We start from the raw sequence: 21,506 nt of genomic DNA, 5'->3' as shown, positions 1-21,506 counted from the left end.
CAGATACATTACGGTACTGTTTTCAGGTTTATTTGTGCATGCATATACAGACTGAAAACGTAATACACATGCATACAATGTCAACTTTTTGTACAAAATTGCTTTAGAAATAATTGGAAACAATAAAAAGCGACAGGATTTTAAAAGGAGTTTAAGCCTGATTTGAGCCCGATTTGGAAGTTAACGAGCTCGCCGACATATTGGGCTGTGATCGGGAAGAAATCTGCGGGTGCACGGCGCTCGCCGCTCTTTATGTGTGAACTACTGAACAACGCATCAACGAGGCTCGCTGACGCGTCGCCGACACCTCGCAGACGGAAATCCAACATTTAGCATGCTAAATATTCCATTAATCAGCACACAAGCAGCCAATAGTGTTCAGCTTTTTCTGACGACTCCTCCCTCAAAATTTCATTGGCTGTGGTTTGGTAGCTTGAATAAGCTGATGGTGAATAAGTTGTTGTCAGATCATGTAGTGTGTGACCCCCCTCTTGTGGATCATTCACGGAGTGTTGCGTAGTGTGAACACCACAGAGATTAAAAGACACAAAGTCAAGTCATGTAGTGTGAACCGCACAGCGATCTGCTGATGTTTAAAATCCTGTAGTGTGAACTAGCCTTAAGCCAAACGAAAATGAATGAGAAACAATAAAAGTTACAGCTGTTAAAACTTTGAAAACTGTTTTCAAACGTTTGTGAATGACCATAAAATATGTTTTGTTTTATTGTTGCTTAGTTTCAAATTGGATTTTTTATTCTATGTGCTCGGCCTGACACCCAAAACACAATGTTTTTAATTTTTATGTTCGTTGATCCATGTGAACTAGGAACATTGCTTTTGGTTTGAAAGACTTTTGAAAATGATTTAAGTAAATTGTTGTTATTGTGTGAACCAGTGGCGCAGTAGGTAGTGCTGTCGTCTCACAGCAAGAAGGTCGCTGGGTTGCTGGTTCGAGCCTCGGCTCAGTTGGCATTTCTGTCTGGAGTTTGCATGTTCTCCCTGCGATCGCGTAGGTTTTCTCTGGTTGCTCCGGTTTCCCCCACAGTCCAAAGACATGCGGTACAGGTGAATTGGGTAGGCTAAATTGTTCGTAGTGTATGAGTGTGTGTGTGAATGTGTCTGTGGATGTTTCCCAGAGATGAGTTGCGGCTGGAAGGGCATCCTCTGCTTAAAAATGTGCTGGAGAAGTTGGCGGTTCATTCCGCTGTGGCGACCCCGGATTAATAAAGGGACTAAGCTGACAAGAAAATGAATGATTGAATGAAATTGTTGTTGTTGCTAGAAGGGATACAGCTGAGGCAAAAAATTTACAAAAAAGTTTTATTTAAAATACTTGTCAACTATATTGTGGTAACATCTACACCCTCACCACAACCCTGAACATACCCCTCACACTCACAGTTAGGTAAAAAAAAGGTTAGCAATTACTGTTGTTCAGTAATTGCATCGTTTTTTTAACTAGATTTTACCATAAGGGGGCCACAAACTAATGATAGCACTAATAGCACTTACAGACGCTGTTAACAAATGCTAACTACCTTTAGTTGCACATCAACACAATATAGAGAATAAATTAGCCACAATTACTTTTCTGGCTGAAGATTTAAGTGTCTAAAATGAGAAAATTCTGCTCTATTTAATCTTATTTTAATCTTATTTAATCTTATTTTACAATTTTTTTTATACATTATTGTTATTTCGCCCATTTCAATAAAATACTCACTCAGTCACTTTCCTTCGGCTTATTCCCTGCTTTATCAGGAGTCACCACAGTGGAATGAACCGCCAATTACTCTGGGAATTTTTAACATAGCAGATGACCTTCCTGCCAGTACAACCGCAGTAAAACCATCAGTGCTGGCTAATATGTACCCTTGAGGTATTAATATGGACCTTTTAGGTATGAATTTGTACCTTTTGAAAAGGTACCACCCAGTGACAGTTTACATACCCTTATTTCTGAGAGTGTATATCACAAGTCTTTGGACTGTGGGAGAAACAGGAGCACCCCAAGGAAACCTGAACCAGGACCTTCTTGCTGTCAAGCAATTGTGCCTTCCAATACAGACACACTGCAGCCTCAATAAAATAATCTTGCAAGTAAATACAGTTGGTACAGACTTTTAGTGTTGCCTTCACTTAAAAAGACACCTGTTAATTTCAAATAAACCTGCTCCAAAGCAGATTTGAGCTTACAGACCTGTTGCTATGACAACAACTCCTGGATGAGTTTTAAAGAGCAAAATATGCCAGAATCATTTTAAAACATCAATAATCAAATTCAGCTAGTTAAGTTATGAATGTACAAAGAACGAACACCTGGTTGGTGTGTATTTATTGTCACTGTAAAATGTTTCCATTTAATTCTAAATTCTTTTTAATTAGTAATTTGATTTGAAAACAAAATAAACTTTTATTTTATTGACAAAATAGTTTAATTTGTGTTCTGCATTAGTGCTGTTAGATTGGATAACATTATATACTGTCTATTGTCTAATGTGGCTCGGATGATACTTTGTGGTCCACCTACTTCATTTTCATAATTTTGGGATAAATAATGAAAAATAAAAATAAAACTCTGTCATTATGTGTCATTGTGAAACACGATAACCACATTTTTTAAAAGTAGACTTTTAAAAAAGTAATTATTCTCTGATCAAATGTATTCATAAAAAGTCAAGAAATTTCTGTGCCCCTCTCTCCCCTTGCCTAATTGTTTTGTGCCATGTCAACAAACAAAGAATTAGAGAAATAAATAAATCATTAAAAGAAATATCAATTTGTTCCAGAGTGTGAGTTGTTTGTGTACTTACTTAATCTATCTTGTTGTTGTAGTTAACTTTGATGGGAGATTTTTTGTCTGACTGAATCCCACTGGACTGAATCACTAATCATTCTTAGATCTCAACATGAAAGCCAGCCATAGATCTGTCTCCAAAAATGCCCTTCAAGGTGCCAAGTTCCCAGTCAAACGGATGAGGGTGCGAGACTGAAACTGAGAGAGAGAGAGAGAGAGAGAGAGGGGGGGGGGGGCAGAGAGAGAGAGAGAGAGATAGAGAAAGAGAGAGAAGCTATGCTGCAGAATCCTTAACATTTGAAGCATTAATCTTTCATCAAAGTCTGAGAGAGGCAAAAAAATAGAACAGCCCAATCTGGAAAATAGAGGGCTACAGATGGACACCATTATGAAACAGAAAGCAACGGTTGAGATTCAGTAAAGCACCAAAACATGAAAATGTATTTATCAGGTGAAAGAGCTTCATTGAACTGCCAAGGAATTAGCATACTTGTTTTTGCACATTGCATATTATTTGCATATTGTACCTTTCTTGTTTGATGTTTATATTTTTGGGACGCACTTAAAGTTCTGGAAATATTGTCTTTGAAATATCTTGTTTTGGGGGTGGCTCAGTGGTTTGCACTGTCGCCTAACAGCAAGAAGGTTGCTAGTTCGAGCCCTGGCTGGGTCACTTGGCATTTTTGTGCAAAGTTTGCATGTTTTCCCAGTGTTTGCGTGGGTTTCCTCCAGGTGCTTTGGTTTCCCCCACAGTCCAAGACATGTGCTATAGGTGAACCGAATAAACTATTGGCCATAGAGTATGTGTGAATGCGAGAGTGTATGGGTGTTTCCCAGTAGTACTGGGTTGTGGCTGGAAGGGCATCGGCTGCATAAAACATTTGCTGGATAAGTTGGTGGTACATTCTGCTGTGGTGACCCCTAATAAATAAAGGGACTAAGCCGAAGGAAAATGAATGAATGAGTTTATGAATGAATGAATGAATGAATGAATGAATGAATGAATGAATGAATGAATGAAATATCTTCTTTGAATATCTTCTTTTAAACCATAAAATCAAACTTTCTGAGGAAAAAATACAAACTAAAACAAATGCAGGTCAGATGCTTACAGTGAAAAGAAAAAAGACAAAAAAAATCAAAGCTTAGAGAAGATAAGAAGCAGCTTTAAACATTGCGATGAAGCATATTTTTGCATCCAAAACATTAATGAGAGCCAAATGTGCAGTTATGTCGCCTGCATTTATTAATCGTCAAATCTCACGAGGCATCAAGCAAGTGAAAACAAGTTGCATGGCTTGATAAATAGCTGATCTCTCCTGACTTGAAGTCAGAAATGAGAAAGAAATAACAGTTCAGTATTTGTGTCAAACCTATTTTTGTACAGCCCAGATCTTGTTCTGATCTAGCTTAAATCAAAACAAATGATGGATGATGAACACAGACATTTTTGCACAGCAGGAGCATGAAAGCAGCTTATATCTTTGCGTACCAGATATAACTTTTACAAGCTTGGTGGGGAACAGAGTGTAAAACCGAAAGAACATGTGACATGGGTCTAATGCAGTGTGACATCTGTTAAGCCTCCTTTGATTCACAGTAATTAAGTTATATTAAATTATTATTTTCAAGTCTTTAATATTCTTTCTCAAAAGGGACATATTTTTGTTGAAATATGTTGAGGCAACTGAAAGTTACAGCAGTTGTACAGTGTGTATGGTCATTGATAATAGGGCGCTGATTGAATGTCTCGGAAGTTTACCAAGCTACCGAAACAAGAAGGCCTAAGGGAAACTCATAAGTAAAACATAACGCTTACTCGGTTAATTTAATCAAATATAGTGTGTTTGTTTTGTTAATATGGATGTGCGTTATGCTATGCGACCTGGAGCAATAAAAAGGCGTTACATTAATAAACTTCTTGTAAGGTAAGCTGTTTAAAATAGCAACTGTGTTTACAGCGCCGCCTATAACAATGGCTTTTATTGTATTTTAGCGCCATCTGGTGTTGAACATCTGTCATAGTATTAATATGAGTAATCATTAAAAGCACCTCCCGCCGGGCCAGGTGACCCCCTGTAACGGGTAATTGTGTATTCTTCCGAATCAAATAGTATATTTTAAGAATTAATTATTTTTAATTTTCAACAAGGTTTTTGATAGAAATTTAGCAATTATAACTATAAAAGGCAGTAAAGCTTGAATAACTCGGAAATAATACTGAAAAGGTGTAAGTAACGATTATTGAGTTATTACGGCGCGGAGGGATACAGCAGATGAAGTCAGGTTAACGGCTAGTCTGAGTTAATTGAACGTCATTTGGCGCTTACTTGAAGAGAGGGTAAGGAGTCAGTCATCATTTTCACCAAATTTTGTTCGAATTAATATATATAACTCGACATCTGATAACATTTAACAGTTGTTATTGGTATTTTATGTTACAGATGGTAGACAAAAGCCTGTATCATCCCATCAATTTCAATTTAAGTTTGTTTTATGGCTTGGTTGTTGAGCAATTAAGTCATGAATCAAATTTTTTAGCTATTGTATGTTTTAAAGAGTTTCCTAAAGTAGAGGTCAGACTTATCTGTGTGTTTAAACCATTCAAGTCGTGTTTAAGAACTTTACTTTGTTAAATGAGGTTAAGTTAACGTTTAGCATGCACGCACCAGCCACGTGCAAACCATAACTCGCTTAACGCTACTAAAGTTAGGCCTAACGTTACAACTGTGAAGCAACTTTTTGGTTTAATAATGTAGAACTGTTTAACAGTGTTATCAAAATGTTATTTAGTGACCGTGTTAGACCCGTTTGATAAGTCGACAATGAACATGGGTAATAATTTAGGTACTATTGGCCTAAAATTATTCGTGTTAATATTAAGGTTTAACGTTGAAGGTAACATTATGCTTTTGCATGCAAGATTAAAAACGTAATAAAGACTAATAATATACAACTTTACATTTCAATTTTGCACAATATTTTTTCCACAATTCAGACAGCACAATCTGCTCAATTCAGATTTTATACAACGCAATTTTATATAATTCATTATTACTTTGCAAAAGTAAGCCAGTGAAAGTTAGTAACGTTAAACAAAAGTTTGTAGCAAGAAAAAAAACGTTTTTTTTAACCCCTTAACGTTACCATTTCGTCCGTCCCAGCGAAAGTTTTTCTGATAACGTTACATTTTAAAGATCCGTATTGGTGACTAAAGCTGTTCTGTCGGTAAATCTCCTAAAGAAGAAATAAAGAAGAATTTAAATATCGAGTAGATTTCTTCACAAATAAGGCTCTGGATCAACATTTCAGAACTGAACTTAGGTTCTAGAAAATGTTAGGGTAACTTAGTTTTTTATGTTATAAGATTTTTAAGATTAGGCATACTGATCATGTATTGTTATATCAATTACAAAAAGTGCAAAGTTTGAGTTTGGGTGTCCGGTTATATTTAAATCACGGTATATCATTATAACCAAATGTATAACTTTATCACTTGCAGTAATGGTTCATCGAAAATAAAAATTACTCTCCCGCATCTGATTCCAAACTGGTTTAAGTTTCTATGTGATGTTTAACACAAGATAAGATAATTTGAAGAATGTTGTGAAACGGTAGACATTGATATCCGTTATAGGAAAAATAAAATCTAAGTTACCGCATTTCAGCATTCTTCAAAACACTTATGTTGCCTTTGTGTTATGAAAAAACAAAAATTAATCTCGAACAGTTTTACAACCAAAGGATGTCAAGTGATGACAGAATTTTCATACTTGGATAAACTTTGCCTTAATGTGATAAGTGCCCTAATTATTGAGTTTCTATGATATTCCTTATAAATAAGTTAAAGCCTAATGACATTTGGCAGAAATCAGGGTAATCAGGTTAAGTTAACTTAATCCATCAAAACTAAAATTGTGAAAAGGTGAAAAAATATTTTTATAATTATGCATAATTTAGCTATTGCAATTGAATTTAGTGTAAAACTAAAACAACATGCTAAAATCAACATTACTGTAAAATGATATATACACATTTGGGGGGAATTCTAACTAATAAATTGTATAGAAGTTGCTCAGTAATTGAATAATAATTTTATAGTTAAATCTGAATGTTTCAAACTTCTATCACAAGGCTATAGAACAATGTAAGTAAATCACAGTGCCGGTTAATGGTCAGTAAGTGAACGTGACTATCTTTTACTCGGAATGTCAATACACCTTGCAGAGATTGTTCACCCAAAACTGAAAATTATGTCATTAGTTAAACACCCTTTACCAGTCCCAAGTCTGTTTGAGTTTCATCTTTGTTTTTCCAACTATGGTAGTTGATGGTTACAAGTTTTCATCTTTCTTTAAGATACTTTCTTTTATGTTCAACAGAAGAAAGAAACTCAGAGGTTTAGAACTACGTGAGGGTGAGTAAATAGTGTGAATAAATTCTTATTTTTGAGAGAACTTTTCTTATAATTGTCTAACTTGTGTTACAGGGCTGAAATACATCAGCATTTGTAAAGCACCGGTATGACAGGACGAGCAAGAGCAAGATCGAGGGGCAGAGGTCGTGGTCAGGAGCCTGCTGCTCCTGGCGCAGTGAGTATATTTATAATTATTAATTCGATTTAATATTGTAAATGTTTAGGCTTCACTGTAGCGCATTTGGTAGAATGATTGCCTCACAGCAAGAAGGTCGCTGGTTCAAGCCTCTGCTTGGTCAGTTGGCATTTCTGTGTGGAGTTTGCATGTTCTCCCTGTGTTTGCGTGGGTTTCCTCCGGTTGCTCTGGTTTCCCCCACAAGTCCATAGACATGCGGTACAGGTGAATTGGATTTGCTAAATTGTACGGTGCGTATGGATGTTTTCCAGTGATGGATTTCAGCTGGAAGGGCATCTGCTGTGTAAAACGTCTGTTAGATAAATTGGTGGTTCATTCCACTGTGGTGACCCCAGATTAATAAAGGGACTAAGCTTGTAAAGAGAATGAATAAATAATAAATGTTTACACAAAATAAATGTATTCATTTTCTTATTTCTTCGCAGCAACCACCTGTATCTCAAGAGGCTGCAAAGCCTGTTGTGTCCACTCCGTCTGAAGGACAACTGGTGGGCAGAGGGAGACAGAAACCTGCACCTGGAGCCATGTCTGAAGAAGGTAAGTGTATTAAAAAAGTGAGCTGTGTACTATGAGGGTATTCCCCTTTTTATTTATCCCTCTATTGCTTATTTTTTCTCTAGCGATGCTCCAGATTTCTGCTGGCTTTCAGCAGGTGAAGATCGGGGAGAGAGGTGGACGCAGACGGGATTTCCACGATTCTGGTGTCCATACTCGTCAACTTATGGAACACGTGAAAGAATCCAAAACAGGTAACAACAAACCAGAGATTAACAAACCCTGAATTATTGGCTCTGGTCTTTTTTTTTATTTTAGTTCAGTTTTGTTATTTAGTAAATATACTGAGATTATTTAAATTAAAAATACATCACAAACCTTTTACCAAACAGTTTTTTCATACTCAAATGAGTTTGTTTTTTTTACACAGTTTTATTAATTGTGTTCAAAAGTAGCTTCAGACTTGATGCATATTTTAAGAGTGTTATTGTAAGAAAAAAAAAAAATTTATTGCTGTTTCTCTTTTGAATAGTTAAATTTTAAATCATTTAGTATTAAATTATGTTGTTGGGTGGCAAAAAATACGTTTGTTAATGTTTAGTTTACACATGGTTAATCATGGCCTGGTATACGCTTCTGACAGTAGGATTACCTTGGATTAAAATATCATGGTATTGTGATGACTGCTCTAAAATCTGTTCTTTTAAAATGTTTGGGTAAAAAAAAGCTTTTTCCCCCATTGAACAAAATATATTTTATTAAAATAAATTAGGGGTGTCAAAATTAATCGTTTTTTCAATGCATCGCGGTGCAGACGAGGGTGAAAACCCTGGGTTTCGCCACATGTTAAGTACACTGGAGCCCAGATATAAGCTTCCCTCACGCAGCCACTTCTCAGAAAAAATTATTCCAAACCTCTACAATGAAACCAATGCACAGGTAATGCCCTCACTGACCCAAGCTCAGAGTTGCAATAACTTGTGATTCTTGGACTTCAGTCGCGACATTAACGGCGCATTACATTAGCGAGGACTGGGAAATTCTGTCACATGTTCTGCAAACAAGAGCCATATACGAATCTCACACAGGTGCTCATTTGGCAGAGCTAATGTCTCATGTCGTGGAGGAATGGCAGCTCTTAGATAAAGATGTAGTGCTTGTGACAGACAATGCGGCGAATATGATTGCTGCAGCACAATGCGGAACATTTCCTCACGTAAAATGCTTCGCACATACAGTGAATCTGGCATCCCAGCGCGCGCTTAAAGTAGCTGCGCTTTCCAGGCTTTTGGCGAGAATCCGACGAATATCATCATTCTTCCATTGCAGCGCTACAGCAAATCACTGTTTAAAAGTGAAACAGCAATGTCTTGGCTTGAAAAATCATAAGCTAATAACTGACGTTGCAACAAGATGGAACAGCGCATACGATATGGTCGAGCGCTTCTTGAAACAGCAACCTGCGATTTGTGCAACCTTGTTGTCACCTGAAGTTAGAAAAGGAGAAGCAGATCTGTGCACTCTCACAGAAACAGATGTGATAAACGCAGAGGATGCTGTGAAGGCACTAAAACCAATGAAGGATGTGACAACACTGATGTCAGAAGAGCACAATCCGACAGTGTCTCTCATTGCTCCTCTAAATGCACAACTCATCCAGAATATGTCGTACAGTCCTAGGGACTCGCACATGATCCATGAGATCAAAAATGCCATTAAGGCAGATCTCTTGAAAAGGTACAATAGCGAATCAGAGAAGAGGATTCTTCACACAGCCTCTGCATTGGACCCCAGATTTAAGGGACTGCCTTTTCTCAAAGAGGAGGAGAGATTGGAAGTGTACAAAGCACGGACAGAGGAGGCTGCATCCTTGGAGGTAATAAATCTATCATGTTTCTTGTACAATATAAAAAATGGGTAATGTTATTAAATAATAATAACAAATTATTATCAAATTATTATTATGTTAATATTAATGCCATAATATAATATTGTTATTTTTAATTAAAACAGAAAAAACACTTATACCAATTAATTTTAATCTGGGCTGTTGTATTGAGTGCACTGCCAGTCTATTATTTTAATTGTATTTTCAATTAATTTGTTTAAACACTTTTTTCAAAAAGACTGAGGGCACACCTGGAAGGACAAGAGGATGAAAGACCTGAAATAGCAGAAACTTCAATGGAGGACACCACCTCTCCTACCCCTAAACGAAAGGCCTCCTCACTGCTTGTGAGTTTACTGGGACAATCATTTGCTGACCCTGATGAAAGCATTGTTGAACGGAAGACACCCTGTGCTATTGCTAAGGAGGAAATTGATGCATACTGTAAAGCTCCATCTCTGTCTCTTACTGAGGACCCTTTGTACTGGTGGCATGTCCATGAGATCATGTTCCCTCTCCTCTCAGCTGTCAAAGAGGTACTTGTGTATCCCAGGCACAAGTGTGTCAGCAGAGCGAGTTTTCTCCACAGTGATGTTTCAGGAAGTTTCCGGTACCCAGTGCTGTGATTTCCTATTTGTACTTTGATTTATTTCATGCTTAAATAGTTGTAAAGCATGCTCTTTTGCACTTTACTGTTTATTTTATTTTGTGTATTTCTTTCCTAAATGCTCATGTTGACTTTTGTGGCCAGGTTTGTGCACAGAAGACAGTTTTATTAGATGTTTAATAATATTCAAGAACCTTGTTTTATAGCTGGTTAAATTAAAGGATTAGTTCATATATTTGACTGTTTGTGTTTATTGACAAAATGAATACATTCATGAAATATTTTTAAATGCATTTGAAGTAAAATTAAAAATGTGTACATACACCGTCAATGCACCGTGATGCACCGAGATATCGAATTGAACCGAATCGATGGCATGATAATCGTAACCGAACCGAACTGTGAGACTAGTGTAGGTTCACACCCCTAAATAATAAATAATTGACTTTTTCTCTATCTTTATTAGTTTCAAAAACAGATTTATTTACAAAACATAAAAAAACACACACACATGAAAAAAACCTTACTATATAACAGAAAAAGTTATCCTTTTTTAAACCCTTTGTTTCTATACCGTGGTAAAAAATGCCGAACTTCTGTTAAAAAACTTAATACAAAAATAACGAAACCTCTAACAGACCCCAGAACTTTTTCACATACCTGTTCAGGTTGTCTACCTCAGTTGTTGAAATATAGTGTAATGCTATATTTGACACTTTCTTTGACTACAGGTGTTTCTGGGACTGCCATTGAGCTGAGGGCCAATTTTATGCGTCTGCTTTCACGTCCTATGTGGGCTTTGTATCAGTATCATGTGGACTACAAGCCACCAATGGAGTCCAGACGACTGCGTTCGGCTTTGCTTTTCCAGCACGAGGAGACTCTGGGGAAAGCACACACCTTTGATGGAGCCATTCTCTTTCTCCCCAACAAACTGCGCAACGCTGTATGTTTGTAGAGTCTTAACATTTTATTTAACCTCTTACAGTGCTTTCACACCAGATACAGATGAAGTGTAAAGGGCAAATAATTTACATGTTAAGTCTATGCAAAGACTTAGATATCCTGCAGCATGGTTTGTTAGAATGGGGTGGCATGAATGACCAACTTGAGGGAATGACACATTGCAAACTGCATTCGGGGCAATTGAAGCACTTTAAAAATTGGAACTTTGGCATAAATTCATGCCATGTTAAAGGAATACTCCACTTTTTTTGAAAGGCTCTTAAAAGTTTTCCAGAGTTAAACAGTTGACTTTTTGAAACCATTTAGTTGGATGATTGTTTTGGCTTGGTCACGTTTAGCTTAGCATAATTCATTGAATCAGATTTGACCATTGGCCTTTCGTTTAAATGTATTTTTATTTTAAATTTATTTATTTTTTTTTGTATTTAAAGCTTGAGGCCTCTTTAATTAGAGAGTATTAAGAATGTGCGTAAAGCGAACAAGTTCATGTTTGTAATTACACATGAATATCGCAATTTTAATCGTGCAAGGTGTGTCAAGTGTGATCGCCCCACAAGTGGGGTTTTAAGATTTGATTTGGTGGCTTGTAACATTGTTTCTGTAGGAGACAGTCCTGTGCAGTGAGACCAGAAATGGAGAGAAGGTTGAGATCACTGTGACACTGACCAATGAGCTGCCGCCGTCCTCTCCTGTATGCCTGCAGTTTTACAACATCCTCTTCAGGAGGTAATTTAAGGCGCTTCGTATAGAATAATGTTATTTATGAGCTAATTAACTCAGTCCTGTTTACTGTGTACTGTAGAATCCTAAGAATACTAAACATGCAGCAGATCGGACGTCATTACTACAATCCTGATGACCCATTCAACATCCCACAGCACAGGTTTTGAATCCTCTGTGTTGTCTCTTCACCTTAACCTATTTGTGAAAACTTATTTAACATCACACTCTGCTTGCAGGCTGACAATTTGGCCTGGCTTCATGACCACCATCCTACAGTACGAGTCCAGCATCATGCTGTGCTCTGATGTGAGCCACAAGGTTCTGCGCAGTGAGACGGTTCTTGACTTTATGTACAGTCTGAGACAGCAGTGTGGAGACCAGCGCTTCCCTGAAGCCTGCACGAAGGAGCTTGTGGGCCTGATCATTCTGACCAAGTAAAATTAGCATGTTTACATATACATGGGCTTAAAAAATAGATGCTAAATCTTTTATTTTAAAAGTGTCTGTTGTACCTAAAGTTTGTATTCATGTCATCAAAACAACAGTTGAACAGAGGTTTTTATAAAACATTAATTAAATTTTTAAATGTTTTGTAAAAAAAAAAAAAATCTGATTAATTTTGAATGCATCGATGTTATACTGTTGTGCTCCTTAAGACTTTTGTGGTTATTGGTGGCGTTGTGGAGAGACCCCCCCCCACGATTGTGAAGCGTTTTGGGTATATGGCCATACATGATATATGTGCTGTATAAATACACCTGTTACATAAAATTATTTGTATTTGCCAGGATTTTTTAATTAATAAGAAATAGTTTTTAACAGTGAAGTGTCTTGGTCACTTGTAATATGTTTATTGTGCCCTTCCTGAATAAAGTATAAATATTCATCTTGGATACCTCAAATAGAGCTAAATAAAGTGTAAACAGTTTAAATGTACTTAAATGTTTCTAAAATTACTTACAGGTACAACAACAAGACATACAGGATTGATGACATTGCCTGGGATCATACTCCCAACAACACATTCAAGAAAGGAGATACAGAAATTTCATTCAAGAACTACTTCAAATCGGTAACTTGATGTCATAAGGGAAAGTTTTTATATGCTTTTATTTTCCTTCTGCTTAGACCCTTTATTCATCAGGGGTCACCAAAGTAAAATGAACTGCCAACATATCCAGCATTTGTTTTACGCTGCGGATGCCCTTCCATGCTGCAACCCAGTACTGGAAAACATTCATACACACTCAGTCACATACATGCATACATTATGGCCAAATTAGCTTATTTAATTTACCTATAGCGCTTTTCTTTGGACTGTGGGGAAAACCAGAGCACCCGGAGGAAACCCACGTAAATTCCACACAGAAATGCCAACTGACCCAGCCAAGTCTCGAATCAACAACCTTGCTTTAAGGCGACAGTTCTAACAGCTGAGCCAACATGAAGCCTAAGACGTTTTTACTAAGTTTCATAATTCTAACCATTAATTTTTCTGTTCTACAGCAATATGGTCTTGACATAACAGATGGCAACCAGGTTCTTCTCGTTAGCCATGTGAAGAGACTTGGCCCCTCAGGACGCCCTCCACCGGGACCAGCTATGCTTGTCCCCGAGTTCTGCTACCTCACTGGTAATTATCACTTTCTTCTAGTTCAAAGACTCATTGAAATTGCTTAGAGTGCTTTTTAAGTTTTCAGTAGTCATGCTATGTAATTTTGACATATGTTAATGTATTTATAATGGTAAATTTTATGTCATTTAAAATTAAACAGAAGAAATAAAGTACATGATTAATGGTTTGGCTCATGATATTTAGTTAATTGTTGGTGGCTTTCTGTAAGCTAAAGCGTAATGAATGGTTGCATATTTTAATTTCTTCTAGCTGTAGGAAAATAAGGAATTAAAATATGGAGTTAAATTAGTTCATTCTTAAAACCAAACTACTCGGTGATACCACATGCATTTGTTTCTCTTATAGGTCTAACCGATAAAATGCGTGCTGATTTTAACATCATGAAGGATCTTGCTTCACATACACGGCTAAGTCCTGAACAGAGAGAGGGCAGAATTAACCGCTTAATCTCCAACATCAACAGGTGTGTATTCAACAGCTCTATTGGCATTTTGTATCATAAATGTAATATTTGTATATTAGACCTAACATATATTGTTCTTAATTATAGAAATGGAGACGTGCAGAATGAACTGACTACTTGGGGTCTGAGCTTTGAGAACAAGCTTCTTAGTCTTAATGGGAGAGTTTTGCCCTCTGAGAGGATCATACAGGGAGGCAGAGCAGTAAGAGACGATTTACACACATGCTTTCACAAATCATATATCTGTCTGATCTGTTTTTGTACTCCATTTACAAATGTTTACAAATGTATCTGCAAACAAAACAACCCTGAATCAAAAATATATAGTCTTTTTTTGCGTGGGTATATTTTTTAGCAATAGCCTAAAATACTTAGTCAAAATTGTTGCTGACTCAAATTTTTTTAATGCCAAAAGGTTTTATTATAGTCATAGCTCCAAATCCATAGGTAAATCCATCCACCATTTACTCACATTTTGCTTGTTCCAAGTTTTACCTTTGTTGATCACAAAGTTTTTTGATATAAAGTTCTAGCTATAAAAATTTTATAATGTAATTTTGGATTAGTAATATGCATCGCAAAGATCAATAAAGGTGATTTTCTCAATATTTAGATATTTTTAAATCATCAGATTTCATTCTTATCCAAACAAACTATACTCAAAAGTAATTTTACACAATATATATGATTTATAAAAAGGTACACTTGTGACTAGTTTTGTGGTCCAGGGTCAGAAACTAATATTAAATTTTCTCCATGGAATTCAGCGCCAGTGGTTAGTGCATCTGACACATGCACTCTGGTGCTCACGGCGAATTCGGTTTCCCCCTCGCAGTCCTATGCTGATCCTTCCCCTCTCTTTGCTCCTCATGCTTTCCTGTCAATTTTCTCTACTTTCCTAACCAAATAAAGGCGAAAAGCCGAAAAATAATTAGAAAAATGTCTTTTTTAAATTGCTCCATGGAAACGCAGTGTCCCTGAGTCAGATTAACACTGCATTTTTATCAAAAAAGTACAGTATTTTAGTTGTATAAATGAGGAGAGACAACTTGACCTCCAGCATGCATTCATAACACTTATCCTGAAACCTCAATTACTCTTGTCTTTCATCTCATAGTTTGAGTATAACCCATGGACAGCAGACTGGTCTAAAGAGATGAGAGGTCTCCCTCTGATTAGCTGCATGTCTCTGGACAACTGGCTCATGTTCTACACGCGCAGAAATGCAGATGTTGCCCAATCTCTGCTTCAGACTCTCAACAAAGTGTCTGGACCCATGGGGATCCGCATGCAGAGGGCTGTCATGTGAGTTGTGGTCGACTTTAAATGTGAACTACTTTTCAGTCTGTTCTCATGTTAATAAGCATTTCCTGACCAAGCAGGATTGAGTATGAAGATCGTCAGGAATCTCTCCTTAGAGCTTTGCAACAAAACGTAGCACGTGAAACTCAGATGGTAAGTCGAGTATTCATGTAATATTGATTGTCCAGCAACTTTTTTTTTATTATTGCTTTTGTGCCTCTGTAGGTGGTGGTGATCTTGCCTACCAATCGAAAAGACAAGTACGACTGTGTAAAGAAGTACCTGTGTGTGGACTGCCCTACTCCTAGTCAGTGTGTGGTGTCTCGCACCATCAGCAAACCTCAAGCACTTATGACTGTGGCCACCAAGATTGCTTTGCAGATGAACTGCAAAATGGGAGGAGAGCTGTGGAGTGTAGAAATTCCAGTAAGGGTTTAAGACAATACACTATAATGCATCCTTCAACAACATCCTCAGTTCTTTCCTCAATAATCAACCTTTGTCTTTCAGCTCCGGCAGCTCATGATTGTAGGTATAGACTGCTACCATGATACCGCTGCTGGAAAAAGGTCCATCGGCGCAATGGTGGCCAGTCTAAATCAGGGCATGTCAAGGTAAGTCATTTAAACATGGTATTGTTAAATTAATGCTAGATTATTAGTTGAATATTAGACTGGTATGAATATCTTGGACTGGTTAGAGCAGGTCCTAGAGCTTAACTTAGAGCCTCTTTGGTGAATGCATCTAATTGAATTTACAGAAGGTTTTTGCCAGGAAGTTATTGCTTCATTTAGTGGAACATTTTATGCAACTCCTTTGTCTATAACTCGCCTGGAAAACAAAAATTGAAATAGTTGAAGTAGAATAAAACTTTTCTTAAGTCTTTTATTTGCAGAATTTATATTAAATTTACAATATTATAGAAAACAATTAATTGAAAAATATTTAATATTTATTTCAGTCAGCATTAGTTGTATAAAATATAGGTAACTTTAACAGACTTAGACTGTGTGGTTGAACACATCTGTTGTATAATGTTAATTTTGTTTTGTAGGTGGTTCTCCAAGTGTGTCTTGCAAAACCGTGGACAGGAGATCATCGATGCACTGAAGGGGTCATTGCAGGGTGTGAAATAATACTACATTATCATATTTTGCTGTTTTATGTCATCTAGGGATTATCACAATGTCCAATAATTCAGATGATGATGGGCTACAGTGCACACATCAGCATCATCCTGATTTGCCCAGCTAATAATTAGTTTATATGTCAAGTGATCTTTCACCAGTATGGGGAGTTATGGAGGTTGGTTTGATTGCTAGTTTTTCCTGTACTGTATTCACTATGGTATATTTCCTTTATCAAATTTGTGCTTTTTAAAACCTTTCAATTGCAAGTTTTGTTGTCCGAAAGCAATTAGGTAAACTTGAGCACACACAGTATGTTTATCTGCTTTAAGAACAGCGATATTACTACCACAATTTTCAGAAACTTCTTGTGCTCATCAGGTTTGTAACATTTATGAATAAATTCAGTGTTGTGTATATGTAACTATTTGTATGGATGATCTGTGCAATTTTAGAAACAGTGTTTTTATTTTTCTTAAAAAATGTCAATTTTGATTGTTTATGTAAAGTGAGCCAGTAAAAACAGATACACAGTTTGGGCAATTCATTTGTGATTAACAGTAGCTCAATTAAATAATTTAGTCTGGTTACATTCACATCAGAAATTACCTGTGGTTTTGCATGAACTGTTCTCAGACCACCCTTTTTGGGTGGAATCCAGCATGTTTCACAGGTGCACACCTCAGTCCAGAAAATATCTTTTACATGAACTAAAACATACTTGATATCCAACTGTCTTTTTAGGTGCTCTGAAGGCCTATCTGAAATACAACAATTCTCTGCCCTCGCGCATCATTGTTTACCGAGATGGAGTTGGAGATGGCATGCTGCAGAGCGTTGTGGACTATGAAGTTCCTCAGATCATGCAGTCTATCAAGACCATGGGGCAAGATTATGAGTAAGCCAGCCTTCATGCAGACACACTCACACTATAGGAATGATACATTTTCTTCATTGTTTTAATGTTTTTCTTTACAGGCCCAAGCTCTCAGTAGTGGTGGTGAAAAAGCGCATCAGCTCCCGATTCTTTGCTCGGATTGATGGCAAAATTGCCAATCCCCCTCCTGGGACAGTCATTGACACTGAAGTCACTCGTCCAGAGTGGTGCGTGTAGAGTACCCTGAAGGAACACTGCTCATTCTCAAACAAGCATTGCCCGATTAGTACATTTTTCTTTCACTTGGCCATCCAAAACATTCAGTTGTCCCGGTCAAGCATTAATACTGAACTTTGAATTCCTACTAATTGTTCATGGTACCGCTTACTTTTTTTTATGCATAAACTGGATTTTGTTGATACAGTAGAGTCAACCTTTAATTCATATTATGTTTAGTATATGAACCATAGTACATATAAATTTAAAAAGATTCGTAAGCATTTTTTTTAGTTGATCGTGCATGTTCAATCAAGTAAATCAGTTCTGAATGTATCTATAATAATGTAATGATGGCTTTATTTGTACTAATTGTACTAAAACTCCCGATTTATCTAATATCAGCAAAGTTATATTAGTAAATAATGCAAACTGCCCATATTTACCCAGTTGTTCATCTTTAATTTTACCCAGGTATGATTTCTTCATTGTAAGCCAGGCTGTGCGCTTTGGGTGTGTCGCACCTACTCACTACAATGTGGTGTTTGACAACAGCGGCCTTAAACCAGATCACATGCAGAGACTCACCTACAAACTTTGCCACATGTACTACAACTGGCAGGTAAAGACAGACCCACTGTAAATCACTAAAACAAGTAATACACCACTGATAGCTTTTAACACTTGGAACAGTTTAACACTTGTGTAATAGTATAGACTTCTCCAGTCCACTTTGGTTTTAGGGTCACAGTTTTGGTACAGTTCAATACATGTTCAGCAAAAAAAGACACTGTCAAATAAAAATTATAGAATTAAACTACAATTAAAATGAATACAACATGGCAAAGATGCCACTACAATCAACTGATTTTCAATTGTTTCATGTGTCAAACAGTTTTTTAGTTGCATGAACTGAATACCAAATATAACACTGCATACTGTGTATAATTACTGTTTAAATGAAATAGGTTAACCTATTAAACTAGCTATTCAGAGCAAAGAACAGTGGATGATTTCATTATCTGTTTAATTAATATTAAAAACACGTAAAGCTGGAATAAGATGTTTTTAGTTTGACTGAACAGATGCATCACAATGGGAAAGTTACAAACTTTCTTGAATGTTCTAATCTAAGGCAAAACCGATTGAATACTTGTCAAGTTGTCAAGATTTTACCATTAAAAAGCTTAAGCTTGACTTAATTTGTGCCTCATAACTTTCATTCACCTGTTCGAATGAGGATCTTCTCAGATTTCCTGCGCGAGTTCTCCCCCTTTGAGGCTCAATGTTTAAATAACAAAAGCTTATGAATTTCATTCATACTGGAATAATGACAGTGTGGGCGTCTGATCCCACGCAATGACATGCAACTTGTGTCTCTTACATTTTTTACATTAAAAACATTTCTAACTTTAGTGCTTATGGGACATTTACTCAAATGTTTCAGCTGATGAACATGTATCCTAACATGCACAGTTAGTTCAGAGTTTGAAGGAATTAAAGGAAAGGGAGACATGCTAAATGATAAATATTATTACATTTATTTTAAGGTGCTGTATGCACATTTTTTGACTCTTAAGCATGCAAATACCATAATATGTTTCCAGATAAGAAACATGCTAAGTAAACATTCTTGTTTATCTGAAAAACAATGCTGATGTCAGATAATCTGCTTTAAAAATGTGTTTTTCTGTGCCGGAAAGCTGTCTTTGTTTTGGGGTTTTTAACCCGCCCAATGCCAGTTTAGCCAATTATATTCCAGCAACCTGGGTTGCCGTGGTGTAAAACTGCATATTTCATTCAGTCAGGAAGGCTCTCAAAGCATGCATTCGTAACCAAAATGCGACCTCCTGTCGAGAGTAGCAGACTCAAATGAGACGCAGATTCAGTTCCACATGAGGTTATTAATTAGCAAATTATATAAGTATTATGAACCTAAACATTAGCTGAGCAGGTTACATTGTAACCCTGAATATTAACAACATGCTTTGTGACTAGTTATGCAATGATATGCAATTTGGCTGTTTGCATCAGAAGAAACATGACAAATTTAAATATGGCCGTTCAGAAGTACAGAATATGCACTCACCCACGAAATGGTAAGGTTTATAATCTAATACATATTAACCCTCTTTAACATTATTAAATGTAGATGCTGTACCACTGATATGTGTTCTAAAGTTCAATTTCAGACGGTTTATTTTCAAGATCTGAGGTGCTGCTGCTTTCAGTATATAGCAATAAATGTCAGGTAAAATGGCATTCAAACTCACATTGTTAACATTTAACAGTGAATAAAGCACTGTAGCTGAGCTGATCATTGTCAGTTTTCCGTTGTTCACTTGTGCCAAATAGACGGCGTTTTAAATATATGTTCGAGGAGTTTGTTAGAACAAAAACTCCTTTTAATATGAAAAAAATATTCCTTCTATTATGTGCTGTTGCTTTTATTTAGAACACTTTTAATTTTCTCGCGCTTGTCCTCAATCTGGCAACCTGCGCTTTGCATTTGTTTTGATCCAGGAGTGCAATACCTAGTTCAACCACTGGGTGTGAAACTTGCATTTGTATTGAGCTGTGGAGGTCAGACAGAACCAGTCAATATTATGAGTATTGTGGCATCCCTAATTAACACAGTGTGCTGTGATATGGATTCTTTATGACTATTTCTCTGTTTCCTTAGGGGATTGTGCGAGTGCCAGCTCCATGCCAGTATGCCCACAAATTGGCCTTCCTGGTTGGCCAGAGCATTCACAAGGAGCCTAACATGAATCTGGATGACTTCCTGTATTACCTGTAACTGGTTAAAGAGTCAAGATGCAGGGTCCTGAAGGAACAGTGTGACCGTAGTTTCTTTTTCGAGTTGAATGGAAAAGAGTATGCTATTCGGAGAACTTTCATTTCATAGCTACAAAGTTTTGAGAAGAGCAGGTATAACAAAAAAGTTTTGTTTGAAAGGGGAAATGCTTTTATTTCAGATATTGATTTCAATTGTGTGCCTTGAGTTCAATCTGGTGCCTTGTGATTATAAGACTCCTTTTTTTTGTAATAAGATGTTCAAATCTCAAATTTCTGTATTTAGAGATTGTTAATTGAATTAAAAAGTAAACATTTATTTTCTGGGTTCCAATTTGAAAGATAAATCGTTGTAATGTAAGTGCTCCTACTTACTACTAACAATGATGTAAAGTTTGCATGTTTCACGTACTATTAAATGCTGTGATTGTAGCCCTCCTACTTTTGTGATTTGAATTCTAGTACAACATAGCAACATAGTTATGGTAAAAGTTTTACAAAGTAAATAAATGTGTAAATAAAATACTTGACGAGCTAACCTCAATTTGTTGAAAACATGTTTCAATTTCATTTGAGAATAAAGCTGAAGTTCACACTGTTTGGATCATTTGACAATCTAGTGATTTTTAGAATTTCTTTTTTGGTCAACCCTCCACAAATAAAAATTTCAAGTGCAATATCCTACAAATTTAATTCCTGGCAACAAAGTTTTGCCCCTGTTAAAGATATTGGTGTTTAAGGAGAACTCAGCCCTTTATACACAAGTTATTGTTAAAAATGAAGAGTTCAACCAAAAATTTAAATACTTAACCTGGTGTTATTTTACACTTACTGGCGACGCACTAGGTTGTGATGTCGCCTCACCGCAAGAAGGTTGTTGGTTCGATCCTCGGCTGGTTCAGTTAGCAGTTCTTAGTGGAGTGTTATTCTTAGGATGAGTATATGAACATTTCAGCTATAGGTGTACTCCATCTCTGAAACTACTGCAGGTGGCAAAGA

The 21,506-nt window shown here is 36.6% G+C and overlaps 1 protein-coding gene across 6 annotated transcripts; it reads left to right on the top strand.

Annotated features, from left to right (window-relative positions):
- Nucleotides 1–4,721: 4,721 nt before the first annotated feature.
- On the top strand, nt 4,722–21,105 carry piwil1 (piwi-like RNA-mediated gene silencing 1). Of its 6 annotated transcripts, none has more exons than XM_073909201.1 (22): nt 4,722–4,883; nt 7,181–7,215; nt 7,288–7,390; nt 7,837–7,948; nt 8,032–8,160; nt 11,133–11,347; nt 11,972–12,093; nt 12,170–12,250; nt 12,327–12,524; nt 13,054–13,162; nt 13,597–13,723; nt 14,072–14,189; nt 14,277–14,391; nt 15,307–15,494; nt 15,572–15,644; nt 15,717–15,917; nt 16,002–16,105; nt 16,546–16,616; nt 17,363–17,516; nt 17,597–17,722; nt 18,186–18,333; nt 20,395–21,105. In XM_073909201.1, the coding sequence occupies exons 3-22, from the start codon at nt 7,322–7,324 to the stop codon at nt 20,509–20,511; spliced, it is 2,577 nt and encodes an 858-aa protein (XP_073765302.1). In that variant the 5' UTR covers nt 4,722–4,883; nt 7,181–7,215; nt 7,288–7,321; the 3' UTR covers nt 20,512–21,105. The 6 variants fall into 6 exon arrangements, with proteins under 6 accessions (XP_073765302.1, XP_073765300.1, XP_073765303.1 ...); XM_073909199.1 differs by lacking the exon at nt 4,722–4,883 and adding an exon at nt 5,105–5,139 and having other exon boundaries at nt 7,158–7,215; XM_073909202.1 differs by lacking the exon at nt 4,722–4,883 and adding an exon at nt 5,105–5,226 and having other exon boundaries at nt 7,158–7,215.
- The last annotated feature ends 401 nt before the right edge of the window (nt 21,106–21,506 follow it).

Source organism: Danio rerio, chromosome 8 (assembly GCF_049306965.1).
Source record: "Danio rerio strain Tuebingen ecotype United States chromosome 8, GRCz12tu, whole genome shotgun sequence".
NCBI classification, from domain to species: Eukaryota; Metazoa; Chordata; class Actinopteri; order Cypriniformes; family Danionidae; genus Danio; species Danio rerio.
Note: the sequence above shows the minus strand (reverse complement) of the source record. Positions and strands in the feature narration are given on the sequence as shown.